Genomic DNA, 19,178 nt, shown 5'->3' on the forward strand with positions numbered 1-19,178 from the left:
GTCTACATATTGATAATATCTCAAATTAGCCATAAATCACTTGCTTCCGGTTCAAAATATAGATGAAGCACATTTTTTCTTGAATTACGTACACACATTTGACTAGCATGCAGATAATTGAACTTTATACACAAACTTTCAGTAAGCTTTACAATAAGTAAATATACTAAAATTAGAAGAACATTATTCTTATAGTAAATATTAGTGGATTAAATAGGCACTAACGTGTTAATCCACCCTTTTTCAAACTCAATGTGTGTAATTTTAACAGATGACGCATTGGTCAACATGACAAGTACTTTGGTCTCTTAATTAATGGTATTCTAATATATGAAGGATATTTTGAAGAAAAGAATAGGACACCAACTCTGTAGTATCCTTTTTAAGCATATAGTAGATAGTAGATGTTAATAACTTCCAGCTCATCATTTTGGAGAAAATGAATCACTATAAATAAGTTTCTTTGGTATAAGATAAATCATACAGGGGTTTAACAATGTATGCATTAACAAAAAGAAGAAAATCCACATTGCCATGTGGAAGTACAAAAGGTAATTTGTCGTTTCCACAATATGTAATACTAATATCTGACAACACTACTGCAGAGTTTATGCATAAAATATATTGTGCTCGAATGTGAATCAGCAAACCATCATATGCCACAAGCTCATAATTCTTGTAATTTAGACATTTAGTATCCACAATTACTGCTTAGTTCTAGATACACAGCAATACCATTACAGAAGTTTGCAACAAACAAGTTTTTTTTACCAAAAATTTAACATGAAAGTAAATTAATTGCTAAAAAATAGAAGCAGATAAGCCAGTGTAGGTACATATTTGAATAAATAAGATACAACAGCAACTGAACACTTACTAGGTACCATTCTAATTGATAGCTTTGCAGGTATCCATCAAACGCTTGGCCACCATCATAGAAATAAGTAACAGTTTTAAACTTACACTTGGGAGGACGGATAACTCAAAGCACCTATTGCAAACACAAGATACCTCAAAGCACCTATTACGGTCAATTTTGACCAATTTCAAAAACCGAGAATCAGATTATTCAAATCTTTACTATAATAATAATAATAATAATAATAATAATAATAATAATAATAATAACTTTACAAGAATTGTTAGCTGCTTTTTAGCTCAACCACTACATCACGGGATATCAGAATATAACCGAATAACAAAAATGGCATGATAACAGCGCACGGAAAAATACAGTTAATTGTCAATTAGCATCGCAAGAATGGAAAAACGAATGTGTATTTCCAAGAACAAGTGCTTAAGCAAACTTTTATATTAAAGTCCCGTTGCTTTATGGATCAAACTTTTAAATGAACCTTAAAACAAACCAAAACAATCACTTTCAATTGGTTCTGATGCGGCGAGGTCTATGACCTCCCCAACCTTTTTTTTCCCTTTCTAGTTTCAGAAGCCAATCAACCAGTGTTTGACAGTTAAATAATCAATAAGACACACAACTTAGCTACAAATGCTTCATAAACAGTGCTCCCAAAGCAATTTCAAACAACCACAAACAAGGTTCAGCAAAAGCAACGCAAAAGAATTCGTCTCACTAAACAGTGCTGCCATGGAATGCATTCAACTACCAAAGCATAACTTCATAAAACCTCAAACAAACTAAGTACTTTTTCTCTTCCTCCTTCCCTTAATCTGAAAAGTAGACAATAACAAATCGTTGACATTCACACACAATTTACCGTTCAATATCAAGAAATTTTAAGAAAAAGTTAAAAAGTCAAACGAAAATTGAATCCGTATACGGAAAACCTAACTTCAAATCTTTTCGTTAGATTCAGACAACAAACATCAGGATCTACATCATTAATTGACAGCTCTCCACAAATAGTAAATCAAACAACCAAAATCTGTGAGTAAAAAATTCGGATCTGATTAACGGTAATTCGGAAAAGCCATAAAATTACTAGTCGCGGAAGCACTGAAGCAGGATGCAAAGATCTGAGTGAAACTCGCCGGAAAACGACCGGAATCTTCACCGTGGCCTCCGATTCAGTTGATGCAAGGCGGGATCCAAATTCGCCGCCGCCAACGGCATCCATTACGCGCGGGAAGATCGGTTCCCGACCTGCACCAAGCGAATTAGAGACCGCGCAGTGAGAGAAAGAAAAGAAGAATCACCGTAGTCGCCGCCGTTACGGCAGCCGCAGCTCCTTCCCTAAACCACAACACACAGAAGCCGCAGCTTCTCTTTATTTCTCTCTCTTCTCTCTTCCAGAGAGATAAATCTCGAATCTAAAGTGAAAAATTGGAACCAAACTCACACCACACTAACACAGTATGAAGCGAACGGGTGTAGATTGGGTTTACGAGGGGTTATTTATAAAGATAACGGACGACCTTGATTTTGACACGTGGCAATTGGAACGCTCTCTCTGTTTCACTGTTTACTCATAACGCAACACAACAAGCCGTAAGGTTTTTTCTTAATAGTTACCCTTTACCTAAGTATCAAAATTCAAAACCACTGATCAAACCAATAAAAAAAAGAAGAGTTAGTACAAAACAGTATAATTGGATTCCATTAGCATTTGAAACTCAAATTAATAGTTACATTAAACAATCATATTTTATCTTATAAGCATAGTATTTTGACGACAAACATGCTTATATGACGCATTTCGGTTTTAATATACATACTTCTTTTTAATTATTTTTAAAAATATATTTTATTTAATTATATGCACATTAATATTTAACGATTAAAATATTATTAATTGTCAATAACTTTTTAATCAACCTAATTAATATATTTTTTATATTAACACATGATTTAATAATTAAATGACTATTCTCAAGAATGATTAAATTATTTTTGCACAAATATATAATACATAAGTTTTTTATATATATGTTTAATGCTTAAATCAGTAATTATTATAATTTTTTCTTATATTTTCATTAAACAATCATTCTAATAATTCTTATATAGATGTTATTTTTAGAAAAAAATCACATATTAAATAAGTAAATTTATTAATATTTAAATAAAAATAATTATGTAATGTAATTTAAATATAATAACATTAATCATAAGAGAATCAATCATCTATAATGAGATTTAATATATTATTCCATTAAAAAAAATCAATCGCATGATATAAATTGAAAATATAATGAATTAGATATTTTATTTATAAAAAAGAATCAATTACGAAAATAACTAAAATATAATGGGTATTAATATTAGATATAGAGAATTTAATAGGTAAAAGTGAGAAAGAAACTTAATAATATGTGACATATTTTTGGTACAAATATTTAGATTAGTTATCTCTATAGATCTATTTAAAAGAATAATCAATCATCACAATATATAATTAAAAAATCGTAATTTAATTAATTTGCCTTTTTTTTTTAACAAAGAAGAAACTAAAGATGTAAACAATATATAATAAAAATCAATAATAGGTATATACATTTGAAGAGGTAGAGTTTAGCAAAAAAATTGAAGACATATAGTATTTGATACGAATTTTTTAATCGATTATTTCATAGTAATCAATTTAAAATTTGAAATGTAATAAATTAGATATTTTATTTATAAAAAGAATCAATCAGAGAACTAGAGAATATACTCTAAATATAATTAGAATAAATTAATTATGAGTATAGATATTTGAATATGTAAAATTGAGGGAAAAATTGATGATGAGGTGCACTCTCATAAGAGTATTTGAATTATTTTTTTCTATATATCTATTAAGAAAAATAAATCATAAAATAAAATTAAAAAAATGAGAATGTAATTAATTAAGAATTTTAATTATAAGAAGAAAAAAAACTAATTACGAGATATAAATAATATATAATAAGAATCAACAGAAAAACTCTGCATACAAGTCATTAGGGCTTGTATGCTTTACAAGTTAATTAACAAATAAACCCAAAAAAACGCGATGCAAGATCTGCGTTCTTCTTCTTCTTCCTCTTCCTCTTCTTCTTATTCTTTTCTTTCGTTTCTTGCCTTCTCTTTCTCCTTCTTCTTCTTGCTGCACGTTCTTCTTCCTCTTCATCTTCCTCTTCTTCTTCTTCTTCTTTTCTTTCGTTTCTTGCTTTCTCTTTCTCGTTCTTCTTCTTCTTGCACGTTCTTCTTCCTCTTCCTCTTCTTCTTTTCTTTCGTTTCTTGCCTTCTCTTTCTCCTTTTTCTTCTTCTTGATGCATGTTCTTCTTCCTCTTTCTGTTCTTCTTCTTCATTTACGTGCTTTTCTCTCTGTTTTCTTTCTTCGTTATTCTCGATTTCCATTGTTTTTTGACATCAAGCTCTGAAATCATTTTTGAAGAAGAAGCAGCAGCAGAATATGAGGAGGAGAAAGAGAAAGAGTTCTGAAATATGCATAAGGTGTACTTCAACAAATTTTGGGTGTATTTCTTAAATCTTTTGGGTGTATTTTTGTAATCCTTTGGGTGTATTTCTATAATCGCTTGGGTGAATTCCTGTAACCGTTTGGGTGTATTTCTGTAATCTTTTGGGTGTATTTCTGTAATCATTGGGGTGTATTTCTGTAATCATTTGGGTGTATTTCTGAAGTCTCATTATCTTCAAATTTGGCAAGAAAATTGTTTTCATGGAGGAAGAAGAAGAGTCATTCATAATGCATGGTGAGTAGCGCGCTTTGGAAATAGGAAGTTGTTGAATAACGTGCGTTTTATTTACTCTTGAATGTGAAAGTGTGTAATGGGTTAATTAAGTGTAATGCGTGTGTTTTATTGGACTTGTAAGACTTGTAAACCAAAAAGACTTGTATGTGTAGCAGGCCTCAAGAATCAAATTGTCAACATAAATGTTTGAATAGAAAAAACAAGTTTAAAATTTTGGTGATATAACACATTTTGATTCATGTTTTAAATTATTCACTTATATATATTCTTTTAATAGAAGAATCAATCCTCATTGTGAATATAGAATGGCTTTTTAGAAGATGTAAAATTTTTTTTAACAATTTTGGTAGAAGTAGAAGTAGCAGATTTTTTAGCTTCAACAAGCTTTCGCAGTTTCTCTTGAAGATTTTTTACTCTGTCCTCGATTTTGCGAAACTTTTTTTATTTATATGCATCTCATAGACTAAAGCCACCATATACAAAGTTTATCATTTTTAAATTAATATTAAGCACGTTCCACAATTAAAGTTTTGCTATGATGTTCATAAAGAACAAAAATATGAGTTAATAGTTAAAATCATCTCTGAAAAATATCTCAATTGCTATTTTGGTCCCTAAAAGATAAAATTAATCAAAAGCATATCCGAAAGATACTGGCATTGATGGTATTCGTCCTTCCGTTATCCCAGTTGATGAGGTGGTTAACGTTTGCTGAGTTGGAATGTTAAGTTACCGCGTGGCACACCAAAACGATGTAGCTTCAATCTCCCACTCCCAAAACCATCGAACGACGTTGTTTGTGGTCCAGAGTGAGATTTTCAAACGTTTCTCCCCATCACCTTCTCTCATAACAACCCTCTTCAACTTTCACTCCAAAATCCCTCGTCTCCTCTCTACTCTGTGACTCTTTGCCCTAAGACATTTGCCTATGATCTGAACCTTCCCATTTACTTGATGACCTCTGTGCGCATCGACATTTGTGGAGGAGTTCGCACTACTAGAGTGGAAAGTGGAGGAGCTCGTGGTGAACTTACGCGATTGGAGGAAGGAACAGTAACTACCATAGATAAAGATTTAATTTTTTTTTGTCAGTTTTTGTTGATTTTGCAGTGTTGGTGTGTGTCGTTTTATGTTGACGTAGTTGGAAGAACCATTCAGTTAGACTAGGGTTTGGAGTTGACGTTGCTAGCGAATGTATGATATTAGGAAGAACATGTTCTGTATGAGGTTGCTGTGACAAGTTTCATGGTTATTATGCTGTGGGTTCTTTTGGTATTTGGTCTTAGTCGAGGTTTTGTGATAATTATGAGTATGTTGTTTGTTGTGTGTTTACATGCAGTTGTTACTATGAGGTTGTTGTATATTTTATTGTTGATTAACGTTATTTAATTTTTGTTTTTATAGATGGAGGGTCCTCCTATGACATTTGTATTTCACCATGGTGAGAAGTTTAAGAAGGATGAGGGTGAAAATCTGTACTATGAGCCCGATAACACAGAGGTGTTAATGGGAGTTGACAGTGACACACTTGATGTGTTTTTTGTGAAGGGTTACTTTAAGGAACTGGGTTATGATGAGGCTAGAGAATGTTTGTGAAAATCTCCTGAAGTTCCTCTTGAATCCGGGTTGAAGAGGCTGGCCACAGACGATGATTTGATTACAATAGTCAAGGATTGTAGAGGAACTTCAATTTGATCAACCTGTATTTCGAGCATGGTGTTTCAGAGCCGTTTGTTGTTGACGAGAAGGAAGAAGATGTGGAAAAACAGAAGCCATCCCAAACTAAGAAATAACACTCTCAACCCACTAAGCTATCTTCTCATCCAAAAGCATGCTTTCAATCCTCGAAGGCCTCATCTGAGGCTACCAGATTACTCTCTCAGCCCTCAAAATTGCCTACTCAATCCACTAAATTGCCTACCCATCCCACTAAGCTACCAAGTCAGTCCACTAAATTATCTACCCAGCCCATTAAGCTACCAAGTCAGCCAACTAAGGTACCCACTAAGCCCATTGGACCATCATCTAAGCCCAGTAGACCATTGTCTCAGCCCACCAGAAAATCACTTCACCCTATTGAAACTCACTTCACCCTATTAAAACTCTATCATAGCCCAAAAAATCTTATACTCAACCTACCAAGCCTACATCTACTCCACCTCAGACCAAAGCAAAGACCAATGTTACTATCACCACAAGATCTGCAAGGCATGTGAAAACATTAGAGGTTGAAGAAGTGAGTGACTCTCATGACTCCTATGAGAATGTTGAGGACAACCTTTATAAGCCTCCAAAGGTGCTAGGAGATAATGAATACAGCAGTGACAGTGATGATGGTGTGAACTCTACAAAAGTGAACAAAAAAGTGAGGTTAAAGAGAAGTACAAGCCTGCTAAGACTAGATTACCAGATAAAGAAATAGAGACTAACGATTATAGCTATGAGGCTTCTAATGATAACGAAAGTTGTGATTCAAGTAGTTGACTAACTCAATTGACATGTTATGGTAATTAAATTAGGTAAAGTGACTAATTACACGAGTTTCTAATTTGGCAGACCTAGAAGATAATGATGTTGATGATAGTGATTCGGATGTCAACTCATGGCACTCAGAGGACTCGGGCCAGGAGTTGGAATCTGACGAAGAATCACCAACTGTCTATCTTTGGTACAATAACAAAGCAAAGTTTGGAGACCTCAAATTTGAGGTTAGTATGATTTTCAAATCAAAGAATCGTTCATGCAAGTAACTAGAGACTACAAGCAGCTAGAGACTACACAATCCAGTGGGGTAGAAACATATCGTTTACAAAGAATGATAAGGTTCAGGTTAGGGCTGTTTGTAAGGCAGAGGGTTGTCCTTGGGTAGTATATTGTGCATGTAGTAAACAAGACGGGTCTTGGCATATTAAAATTCTAGTTGATAACCATATCTGTCCTAGAAGGCGAAAAAATAGGGCAGCTACCCAATAGTGGACACTGTGTAAACTTGTACCAAAGCTTAGGAAGCATCCTACTATGAGACATCCTGAGGTTTTTGAGTGGTTTGTTAGCACCTACATTACTATGATATTGAAAGCTGCTAGAAAAGTGGTAGAGGGTGATGAAATTGCTCAGTATAGGTTAGTCTGGGACTATGCTAAAGAATTACTCACAAGTAATTCGGGGTCTACAGTTCGAGTTGGTGTCATCCTGATGCCAGAGGGTCCTCCTCAATTTGAGAGGTTCTATGTGTATCTTGATGTGTGTAAAACCGCAGATTTTAGAAACCGTTATCAAACCGGTGAACCGGTCGGTCGAACCAAATCGTGATCCGACTGGTTTTTTGAAAAAGCAACCAAACGTCGCCGTTTCACTTACTGAGGCACTCAGCAAGCCCTAACTCCAGAGAGCCTCTCACACACGCTCAGTCCAGGGAGGGCTCGTCTCTCCTGGTCGTCCCTCACCTCTGTCCAGCCACAACCTCGTGTCGCCGCCGTCATTCCTTCAAATAGCCACCATCTGCTCGCTCATTTCCCCTCCATTGCGCAGCCTCCATCATGCAGCAGCCATCGCAACCTTCGAAGCCATCGTCTGCTCCACCACTCTTGCATGCTCGATCTATCTCCCTCGGTGTCTCTGTCTCCCTTGGTCACTCGGTGTCTCTGTCTTTGTCTCTCGGTGTCTCTGCCCCCTGCCGCAACCACTATCTCTTGCATGCTCTCTAGGTAATTTTTTTTATTAACTATGATTGAATAATTGTTTGATTCTGTGAAGTTTTGTGAACTCTGATATAGTGATATGTGATTTACTGATATAGTGAAGTTCTGTGAACTCTGATTCAAGTCATTCAATTGTGAACTGATATAGTGATATAATGATTGAATAATTATTTTTTTCTGTGAACTGTGAAGTGTAAACTGATTCAACTGAAGTTACTGATTCAGAACTGTGAACTTTGCTGAATAATTGTGAATAATTATTGGTAATTTGTTAGTTAAGCTGTGAAGTGTGAACTACTGAATTTAGTTGTTTGTTGAATACTTGTGAATAATTTTGGATGTTGTTTGTTGAGAACTTGAGATTATTGGGTTGGAGTGGGTTGTTGTGATACTGTAATTGGATTGGATTGTATTGTTATTGTAATTTTGGATGTTGTTTGTTGAGAATTTGGCGGATTTTGATGATTGATGACAAACTTGGATCAGTTGGATGTTGGCATCTCATGTTTAATTGATTTTTTTTGTTATTTGACTTTTGAATTTATATTTGAATGAGATCATAACATTTTAGTTTATGTAGTACTTTTAATTTGGATAATAATTTAAGGTTTATATTAGATTATAATTATATTTTAATATATTTATTTATATTTTATTTATTATTTTATTATAAAATAATTTTTTCGATTCAACCACGATCAAACTGATTAAACATATAAACAAATAAACTAATAGTTAAAGCGATTTGACGACCGATTCGATTTTTAAATTTTTTTTTTTTGGCAAATTGACCTGCGATTCGTTTTGCCATCCTTACATTTCACTATTTTGCATTCCATAACTAAATCTTTTAGCCTCTTTTCGTAAATAAATGACATGCAGAGAAAAATTAATAATTACGTTGTATTCTAATATGAATATTGTTAAGAAAACAAACAATTATTGTTATTTAAAAATGGCTCTTCTCCTGTATAAAAATGACTTTTTTTTTTCCAAAGTGTGACATTTAAAAGTCAGTAAGTGTTAGGTGAGAATTTTTAGTCATGAATACATTGGTCCCATTTTCCCTGGAATGAAGAGGTGACTTGCTTATACAGTTTATACATGTGATAGGGAAACACGGTAACACCGTGTGTGTGTGTGTGAAAAGGGCGAAATTGTTTAATTAACCTCTTCACAACTTCAAAGGTTCATTTTCTGTGAGAAAAAAAAAAAAACTTTAAAGGTGCATTTGTATGTGATGTGTGAGGATAAAAAAGATAAATATAATTGTCGCCGAACTTTAAGGTAGTGTTTAGTTGATATTTATGTCTCATTATAATATATATCTGTTGTTTAATTTAGTGAGACACAAATTTTTAAAAAATATGGAAGATACAAAAACATTAAATTTATATACTTTTAATTTGATAAGACATCGAAACATAACTTGTAAAATACTAATTTTTTATTCTTTTATTCTTATTCAATTTTTAAATTTTTAAAATTTGTTCTCTTATCTTTTTAAATTTTTTTTTTTCTCTTCCTCTTTTACTTTCTACAATTAAATTTGTCCTTTTTTTTCTTCAAAAAAATTTATACATTTATTTTTTTATTTGTTTAAATTTTTTATTAATCTTTGATAAATTTTGGGTATTGATTTTCTATTTTAAAAAAAAATTGTATATTTAATATTTGAATGATAATTGAAATAATATTGGAAGAAATAAAAAATATTAAAAGAAATAAAAATTCAATGGTGATCTTGCTTGCGAAATCAAGGTGTTAACCGAGTTATATCCTCAGAGGCTGGATGTCCAACTCTTGAGTCCGAGCTTTTCCTTTGTATGGTGATGTGAGAGTATGAGCAATGAAGAGGAGGGGAGTGTACCTGCAAAGGCACTCCGAAACTTAAGTCAGTATATTATTTTATTCGGAATCTACTTCAAAAGAACATTTTATCTTGCTTTATATATGGTTGGCCATCGGTCCGATACGCTTTTTTCATTTTAAGTCGTTCATCAAAAATGGGGATAACGTATTTCTACTTTCATAACGTTGCATTGTCGGTTATATTTGACTGTCTTACGACTCATGAAGAGATGAGCTTATAACGGACTATGCCGAGTTTATAGCTCATAAATGGTGAGTCCATAACGGGCAAATGCCGAGTTATAGCTCGTGAATGATAGATTCGTAATGGATTATGCGAGTTATAGCTCATAAATAGTAAATTCATAACGGAGTATGCCGAGTTATAGCTCATTTATTATGACCATATCACAGCCCCCAAGTTTAGCCTAGAGAGTTTTTAATGAAGCAGGTTGAGCTTATCGAGGAGTTATAACTCGGTGGGAGAGTTTACTGAGTGAGCCCCCAGTTCAACATAGTTCATTTAAAACTTCTCTATGCGTGACGTGGATAGTGGGGCTTTGTTTTAGTGAGGAGAGAGAGAGTAATTATCATTAAATTTTCTTATCTTTCCAAAGCAACTGCGTCCTTTGATATGATTGATGAAACAGTTACTTTTTCAATGTGGTTAAGTTAGTGGTTTGGAAGCTTAGTTGCTTATCCTTGACCTTTGGTGTTTCTCCTTTGAAAAGAGAATGAGTAAAAGAGGTATGCATGATATTTCTTTTTCTTTTGTAACTTATCATCTTCTTCTTCCTTCTTTGTTTTTTGCTTCTGGGTTGGGTAATGGGGTTTGAAAAAGAGAAGAAAGGGGGGATTGACTGGTCCTATGACTGGGTTAATGAGGATGTTAAGGGTCGTGTATCTATGTTTCGGGATGATGCGGCTGTAAGGGAGATTGATGTTGGCAGAATCATTAGGCCTAGGTCTGGGGTTCACGTCGAGTTGCTGCCATGTAGCAGTGAGGATAGGGTTTACCATAGGGGGCAGGGGTTTGAGTATTTTTTATATGCATAGTTGTGTGTTGGAAGAACTGAGGGTGAGGCTGCCATTTACAGAGTTTGAATGTCAAGTTTTGAAGCAGCTAAATTGTGCTCCTTCACAATTGCACCCTAATGGTTGGGTGTTTTTGCGTTGTTTCGAAATATTGATGGAATTTCTTGAGGAAGATCCTTCCGTGGATTTGTTTTTCTCTTTATTTCAAGCCAAAGGAGTTTGAAAGGGGGGTTGGGTTAATTTAAACAGTACACCTGGTTTTGGTATCTTTAAATTGTATAAGTCTTCCTTCAAGGACTTTAAAGAGATGTATGTTAAGGTGAGGAATATTGAAAAAGAGTTTCTATTTTATATAGATGAGTTTTTGGCTGAGAGGTTTCCACTTGGGTGGTGCTCGGAACCTCAGAATATACTCGGGGCCGAGGTCATAACCCCGAGGAATGTGTGTATTATAGAGTTTTTGGTGGAACAGATTGATCGGAAAGATTTGATCTCGATGTTTGAACTGTTGAAGTGGGAGGAGAATAGGGATGCTGTGGTAGATTATATGGGTGAGTTGTGTTTATGTGTGAATGAGTTATTTTGTGTACTTTTGAGCTTTATTGAGTTGCTGTTTTGTTTGTTTGGATCTATAGGTGGAAAATATCCTGGGGTGTCAGCTGCTTCACTGAGGTCACGTTTTAAGAGTAAGAACCTGGAGAAGGAGGTGTCATCTTCCAATCATGAAAAAGGTGGTGGAGCTGGGGAGGTTAATCAACCTCGTCAGGGGCGGAGGAAGGTGATTGCTAAGAAAAGGAAATCGAGTGTGGTTGATTTGTCCGAGGATACTAGCGACCGAGAACAAAAGGTTTCTCTGGAGGAGATTCAAGCTTTTGTTGGGAATCAGAAAAAGCTGCATGAGATGACCGAGCATAGTGAGGGATTGACTGTGTGGGGGAAAGAGTATCCTTACATGGTTGTTGCCGATGAGCATTGTCAGTCTGAAGCTGACGTATCATTAGCTAATGAGGTTGGGGAGGTGGCTGTTAGTCAGTATATGCAGGTGAGGTCGTTTCTTATTGTGTTATGATTTGTTTATCTTTGTTGGAGATTTTGATATATATATATATATATATATATATATATATATATATATATATATATATATATATATATATGTTTTTGTAGGTGGTTGGTTTGAGGTTAGCTAGTTTAGGTCGTAGTCAGGAGTTGAAGCACAAAAAGGTGTTGGTGGAGAACAAAGAGGTTTTGTTGTTGAAAGAGGAGTTGAGTAAGTCTAAGGGTTCTATTTCAGATCTTCAGAACAAGTTGGCTGAAACTGAAAAGCAATTGAAGGAGACAAAAGAGAACTATGCCAATGATGTGGAAGATTTGAAGAAGAAGGAAGCAAACCTGGCGAGCATGGAAGCTCGGATGATTGAGGTGACTGCAAAGCTTAAGGAAATGGAAAATAAGAAAAGTGATGAGATCTTAGATTCGTTTGTTGAAAGTTTTGAGAGGGCGTCTTTGCAAGCGAAGTTTCTGTTGCCTGATGCTGATCTTTCTGGGAAGATTGTCCGAGATGGCAAAATGGTTGAAGATGATGGCGTTGCCGAGGATGAGGTAGAGAATGTTTAATGTGTTTATTGTAATTTTGGTTTTTATGTGTAGTTTGGTTTATGCTTGACTGCTTTTTGAAAAACTGATGGGTGAATGCTATTTGGTAGTTGGTGAACAATTTGATAGCTATTTTGTAGCTTTTTAATAGAGTTTGTTTGAGTTGTTAATTTGTGGCCGATTTGGATTTTAAATGTTTCATAGGCCGTTGCGTAATTGAAGGGAATTTTCTGTTAAGAATATTCCTGATTGCCGATTTATTCTCGGATTGAAATTAGTGGAGGATATTTGTTATTTTGTTTGAAATGATAGATGAAACTGTATGTGTGATTGTTATTGCAAAAGCAAACATTGGAGTAATGTATTGAGAAAACTGTTATTAAGGGAAATGAAGTAAATCATATACTAGTATTGGTAATCCTTTGGATACAAAGGTTCAGGTAGGCAAGCCTCGTTAAAACCTCTCCAAGCAAAACCCATTGGGAATAAAATCTTGGTAGTAGGAAAGAGTACTAGCCGGTCCCTAAATTTTAACTATAGAATTTCTTTAAGGAGGCTACATTCCAAGTGTTGGGTAGGACTGTACCAGTTAAAGTTTTGAGTTTATATGCTCCATTGCCGAGGACTTGTGTGACTCGATATGGGCCCTCCCAGTTTGCGGCGAGCTTGCCATGGGATGGTGGTCGTCGGGCGAGTTCTGTCTTTCGAACGACCAAATCTCCCTTGTTGAATGTTCGGCTTTTTACCGATTTATTATAGTGCCGAGCTATTGTTTGCTGTGCGGCGCATTGCCTCAGTGTTGCTATATCTCGGACTTCTTCAATGATATCTAATTCGGTGCGCCGGGCTTCATTGTGGTCGACGAGCTGTGTCTTAATTGAGCTTTGGGAGATTTCTAGTGGTATCATTGCTTCAGAGCCGTAGACAAGTCGGAATGGTGTCTCTTTTGTTGATGATTGGGGTGTTGTGTTGTAACCCCATAGGACTTCAGGTATGAGGTCGGCTCATAGCCCTTTTGCGTCATCCAGCTTCTTCTTAAGTGCGTGCAAGATCACTTTGTTCGCCGCTTCTGCTAGTCCGTTCGTCTGAGGATGTTCAACAAAAGCGAAATGCTGCTTGACTTTGAGATTCTGTAAAAAAGATTGGAACTTTTGATCGGCAAACTGGCGACCATTGTCAGTTATGATATGGTGAGGAATGCCAAAACGGCAAATAATATTCTTCCAAACAAAGGATATCATTTGTTGTGATGTTATTTTAGCTAATGGTTGAGCTTCGATCCATTTTGAAAAGTAGTCAATGGCGACTATTAGAAATTTTACCTGGCCCGGCGCCGTAGGGAACGGGCCGAGGATGTCTAGTCCCCATTGGTGGAAAGGCCATGTGACGTCGCTATGATGCATATCCTCAGCTGGAATGTGGATGGTAGGGGCGTGCTTCTGACAATTTATACAGGCCCTGACCTTGTTTTCACTGTCTTGTTTCAGTGATGGCCAGAAGAAACCAGCGCGGAGGATTTCGGATGAAAGGCTCCGAGCTCCTGTATGTGTTCCGCAGATCCCCTCATGTGCTTCTGACAATGCTATTTCTGCTTCGGATCTGCTTAGACATTTGAGTAAAGGACGAGTATATCCTCGTCTGTATATGGCTCCTTAAGTAATGTAAAGAAGGTGGCTTGTCTTCGGAACCTTTTGACATTTTCGACGGTCTCTGTAATGTGCGATGTTTGTAGATAGGTTATGAAATCTGTTCGCCAATCACTTTCCTGAGTAACATTTAGCACTTTTGTTAGGTCAATGCTAGGAGAGTTTATAGTAAATTGATGCAATGTAGATACCTCGGATTGAGTACTGCCGAGCTTAGATAAAATATCAGCTCTTTGGTTTTGTTCTCTTAGAATGTGTTGTATTTCAAAGTCTTTAAATTGTGAAATTAAATTTTTGACTAATAATAAATATTTGGATAGAAGGGGGTCTCTTACTTGAAACTGGTCGTTTACCTGTTGAACAACCAACAAGGAGTCACAATATACTTTGATTGTGTATATTTGAAGTTCTAAACAAAGCTGAAGTCCTGCGACCAGGGCTTCATACTCGGATTGGTTGTTGCTGGCCTTAAAAGATAGGTGTAAGGAGTGCTCGAGTACAGTACCATCTTCGGCTTCGAGTCGTATTCCAGCTCCACATCCTTCTTTGTTGGATGAGCCATCTATGTACAGAGTCCATTGTTTTGTGTGGTCCTCCTCCGATGGTATCGTAAGTTCTGCAATAAAGTCAGCTAAGAACTGTGATTTTATTGCCCCTCTGGATTGATATCTGATGTCGAACTCGGACAGTTCGATCGACCACTTTATGAGTCTTCCTGCAATGTCCGGCTTATGTAGTACTTGTCGTAGTGGGTGGTCTGTCTTGACATTGATGACATGACTTTGAAAATAAGGTCGGAGTCTTCGTGCTGAGAAGACTAATGCTAAGGCTAGCTTCTCTATTCTCGGATAATTAAGCTCGGCATTGTGGAGTGTTTTGCTGACGAAGTAGACCGGTTGCTGAATTTTGTTTCTTTCTGTGACAAGAGCCGAGCTTATCGCCCAATTAGTTACTGAAAGGTATAGAAATAAATGTTCCCCTTGGAGGGGTTTTTGTAGAATCGGCGATTGCAAGAGATTTGCTTTTAGTGTGTTAAAAGCTCTCTCGCAATCGTCGGTCCATTGAAATTTGTTTTTCTTTTTAATTGTTTGGAAAAAGGGATTAGACTTCAAAGCTAAACAAGGTACAAATCTTGATAAAGCAGCAAGCCTTCCTGTGAGGCACTGGACTTCTTTGACAGTCTTAGGACTTGTCATTTCCAAAACTGCTCGGCATTTGTCAGGGTTTGCCTCGATGCCTCTGTTTGTTAACAAAAATCCCAAGAACTTACCACCTTGCACACAAAAAGCGCATTTTTCTGGGTTCAGGCGCATGTTGTAATGGCGTATCTGGGCGAATATTTCTGTTAGGTCGTCAAGATGATTGTTGCCGACTTTTGTTTTGGCGACCATATCATCTACATAAACCTCGATGTTTCTGCCGATTTGTTTGGCGAAAACTTTATCCATAAGGCGTTGGTAAGTCGCCCCTGCATTCTTTAATCTAAAAGGCATAACCTTATAACAGTAGTTTCCGAAGTCAGTAATAAAAGCTGTTTTACATTGATCGGAGGGGTGCATAAGTATTTGGTTGTACCCTGAATATGCATCTATGAAACTTAAGGTAGCATAATCGGAAGCGTTATCTACCAAAGAGTCTATGGATGGTAGAGGATACGAGTCTTTTGGACATGCTTTGTTTAAATCAGTAAAATTGACGCACATGCGCCGCTTACCGTTTTGTTTCTTACCATAACCACGTTGGCGAGCCAAGTGGTAAATCTGATCTCTTCGATGAATTCGGCGCTTATTAGTTTTTGTGTCTCCTCCAAAGACGCCTTTTGCTTTTTGTCGCCGAGTTTTTGTTTCTTTTGTTGCACTGGCTTCGTAGACGAGTTTATAGCCAGCTTATGGCTGATGATTTGCGGGTCTATGCCGGGCATATCTGAAGGTTTCCAAGCAAAAAGGTCGGCTTGATCTTGTAGGAAGGTGGTGATGGCTTTTAATTCTTCCTTGCTTATTGACCTACCTACAAAAGTGAATTTGTTAGGGTCGTTGTTGAAATAAACCTTTTGTAAGTCGTCGGAGGGAGTTGGCCTTTCTTGGAAATCGGCTCTTGGGTCTAAGTCGGCTATTGCCGAGCTATTGTGTGTGAGGTCGACACTGTTAACTTCCTGTTTTGAATTATTTTGGAATTTCATGCCGATGTTGTAACACTGCCGAGCTTCCTTATGATCTCCATGGATTGTGACGACATGATCGTCCTGCAAAGGGAACTTAACACACAGGTGAACTGTAGAAACAATGGCGCCAAACCTGTTTAAGAAAGGGCGACCAAGGATAATGTTGTATGGACTGAAGCAATCTACTACTAAAAATTGTATATCACAAGTTTTTGAAAGAGGATGCTCACCCAGTGTGGTTTGTAACCACACTGACCCTATTATTGGGACTCGTTCGCCGGAGAAGCCGACCAGATCTCCCCCTGTTGACTGGAGGATGTTGTTACTGAGCTTCATTTTTTGAAATGTTGAGTAGAACAAGACGTCGGCACTACTTCCGGGATCTAGCAGTACTTTTTTGACCAGTAGGTCTCCCAACTGAAGAGTTATAATAACGGGGTCATCCAAGTTCTGTATACTAGAGATGTAATCTGCTTGTGTGAATGTGAGCTGCGGGAGTTGTGTTGGATTTTGTGTGTCACTTTGTGGGCCATCTAACGAGCATATTGATCGGAATGACCTCTTTCTCGCCGAGTTTGAGGAGCCTCCACTCGCGTATCCTCCTGAAATATAGTTAATGATTCCTCGTGGTTTTTCGTAATTGTTCGTTGGCACCTTCTCTTTTTCTCGGTATTGTTGTTCAGATGAGTCTTCGGTCCTGGAAGATATGGGACGTTTTTGGATGTGACCTCCGATATACTCATCGAGATGGCCTTGCCGAGCTAAGCGTTCCAAGAGGTCTTTTGCTATTACACAGTCATCAGTGGTGTGGCCGTGCTTTTGGTGGAAGGCACAGTATTTTGATTTATCTGCGTTCTTAGTGTCTTGATATGTTCTGGCCTTTCTTGGTGGTTTGATGAGTTTTGAATGTAGAATCTCTTTGATGATGTCCTCTCGCTTAGTGTTAAACTGTGTATAAGAGTCAAAAAGAGGGGTTAGTTTAAAACTTTTCTTCTAGTTGGAGTTTTATCGTCATCTCTGTAGGTTGTTCTATCAGACTTCCGAGCTTGTTTGAGCTCCTCGATATCGATTTGTCCTTTTGCATTTTCCCGGAATTCAGCAAGGGTTTTTGGCTTTGCTATCGCAATGGTTTCTTGGAACTTTCCAGGTCTGAGGCCGCTTTTGAGTGCGTGCAAATGGACTTCTGGGTGGAGATCAGGTATGCTGATGGCTATTTTGGTGAAGCGAGTCATATAGTCTTTCAGGCTTTCGTTCTGCCCCTGCTTAATAGTGTTCAGATAGTCAGAGTCATGCAAATATATTGCGGATCCGGCGAAGTGCTCTTCGAACAGCTTGGCTAGTTGTTGAAATCGCAAAACAGAACCTGCAGGCAAAGCACACAACCAATCAAGTGCAGGGCCGTCTAAATAATTTGGAAAGCAACGGCATAAAACAGTGTCGGATGCACCGTTAACGATCATTATTGATCGGAACTTCTTGAGAAATTTCTTCGGGTCTCCGAGGCCATCATAAGGTGTGAGGGTTAGTGGTAGAGTGAATCTCTTCGGCAACTTGAAGTTCATCACCTCCTTGGTGAAGGGTCCCACAAGATCATCAGTTCCTTCTTTTTCATCTTCGGGGTGAATTACATCAGCTCGGATAGTCTCCGAGACATGAGAGGGTGAGTGATGCTCATCATCCTCTGGTTGCTGGTGGTGAGCGTCGTTGTGTTCCGTCCGAACATGGTTCAGTTCGGCGATTTGGGCGGCCATTATTTGGTTTTCATCAGCTATCCGCTGATTGGCTTGCTGTAGCTCGGCTACCATCCGCATGAGTTCGGATAATGAAGGAGGTGGTGCGTCAGCCATGGATATAAACAGAAAAAATGGGACCAAAAGAGAAAATTTTATATCTTCGGCCCCACGGTGGGCACCAATTGATTTTGCTTGCGAAATCAAGGTGTTAACCGAGTTATATCCTCAGAGGCTGGATGTCCAACTCTTGAGTCCGAGCTTTTTCTTTGTATGGTGATGTGAGAGTATGAGCAATGAAGAGGAGGGGAGTGTACTTGCAAAGGCACTCCGAAGCTTAAGTCAGTATATTATTTTATTCGGAATCTACTTCAAAAGAACATTTTACCTTGCTTTATATATGGTCGGCCATCGGTCCGTTACGCTTTTGTCATTTTAAGTCGTTCATCAAAAATGGGGATAACGTATTTCTACTTTTATAACGTTGCATTGTCGGTTATATTTGACTGTCTTACGACTCATGAAGAGATGAGCTTATAACGGACTATGCCGAGTTTATAGCTCATGAATGGTGAGTCCATAACGGGCAAATGCCGAGTTATAGCTCGTGAATGATAGGTTCGTAATGGATTATGCCGAGTTATAGCTCATAAATAGTAAATTCATAACGGAGTATGCCGAGTTATAGCTCATTTATTATGACCATATCAAATGGTGATGACATGTAATGTTTAAGGTGATGGATTATGCAGTAGTGATAGTAAAATTTGTAGTTGAATGAAGGATAATTTAATCATTTTAA

At 36.9% G+C, this 19,178-nt stretch overlaps 1 protein-coding gene across 1 annotated transcript; it reads right to left on the reverse strand.

Moving 5' to 3' along the window:
* Positions 1 to 13,843: 13,843 nt before the first annotated feature.
* On the reverse strand, positions 13,844 to 18,493 carry LOC148563208 (uncharacterized). Its single transcript, XM_088486113.1, has 5 exons — positions 17,633 to 18,493; positions 16,187 to 17,594; positions 14,839 to 16,061; positions 14,528 to 14,604; positions 13,844 to 14,438 (listed from the first exon to the last, which is right to left on the reverse strand). Exons 1-5 carry the CDS (start codon positions 18,491 to 18,493, stop codon positions 13,844 to 13,846), a joined length of 4,164 nt encoding a protein of 1,387 aa, XP_088342239.1.
* Between the last annotated feature and the right edge of the window lie 685 nt (positions 18,494 to 19,178).

Source organism: Arachis ipaensis, chromosome B5 (assembly GCF_059453495.1).
Source record: "Arachis ipaensis isolate K30076 ecotype BB chromosome B5, ASM5945349v1, whole genome shotgun sequence".
Taxonomy (NCBI): Eukaryota; Viridiplantae; Streptophyta; class Magnoliopsida; order Fabales; family Fabaceae; genus Arachis; species Arachis ipaensis.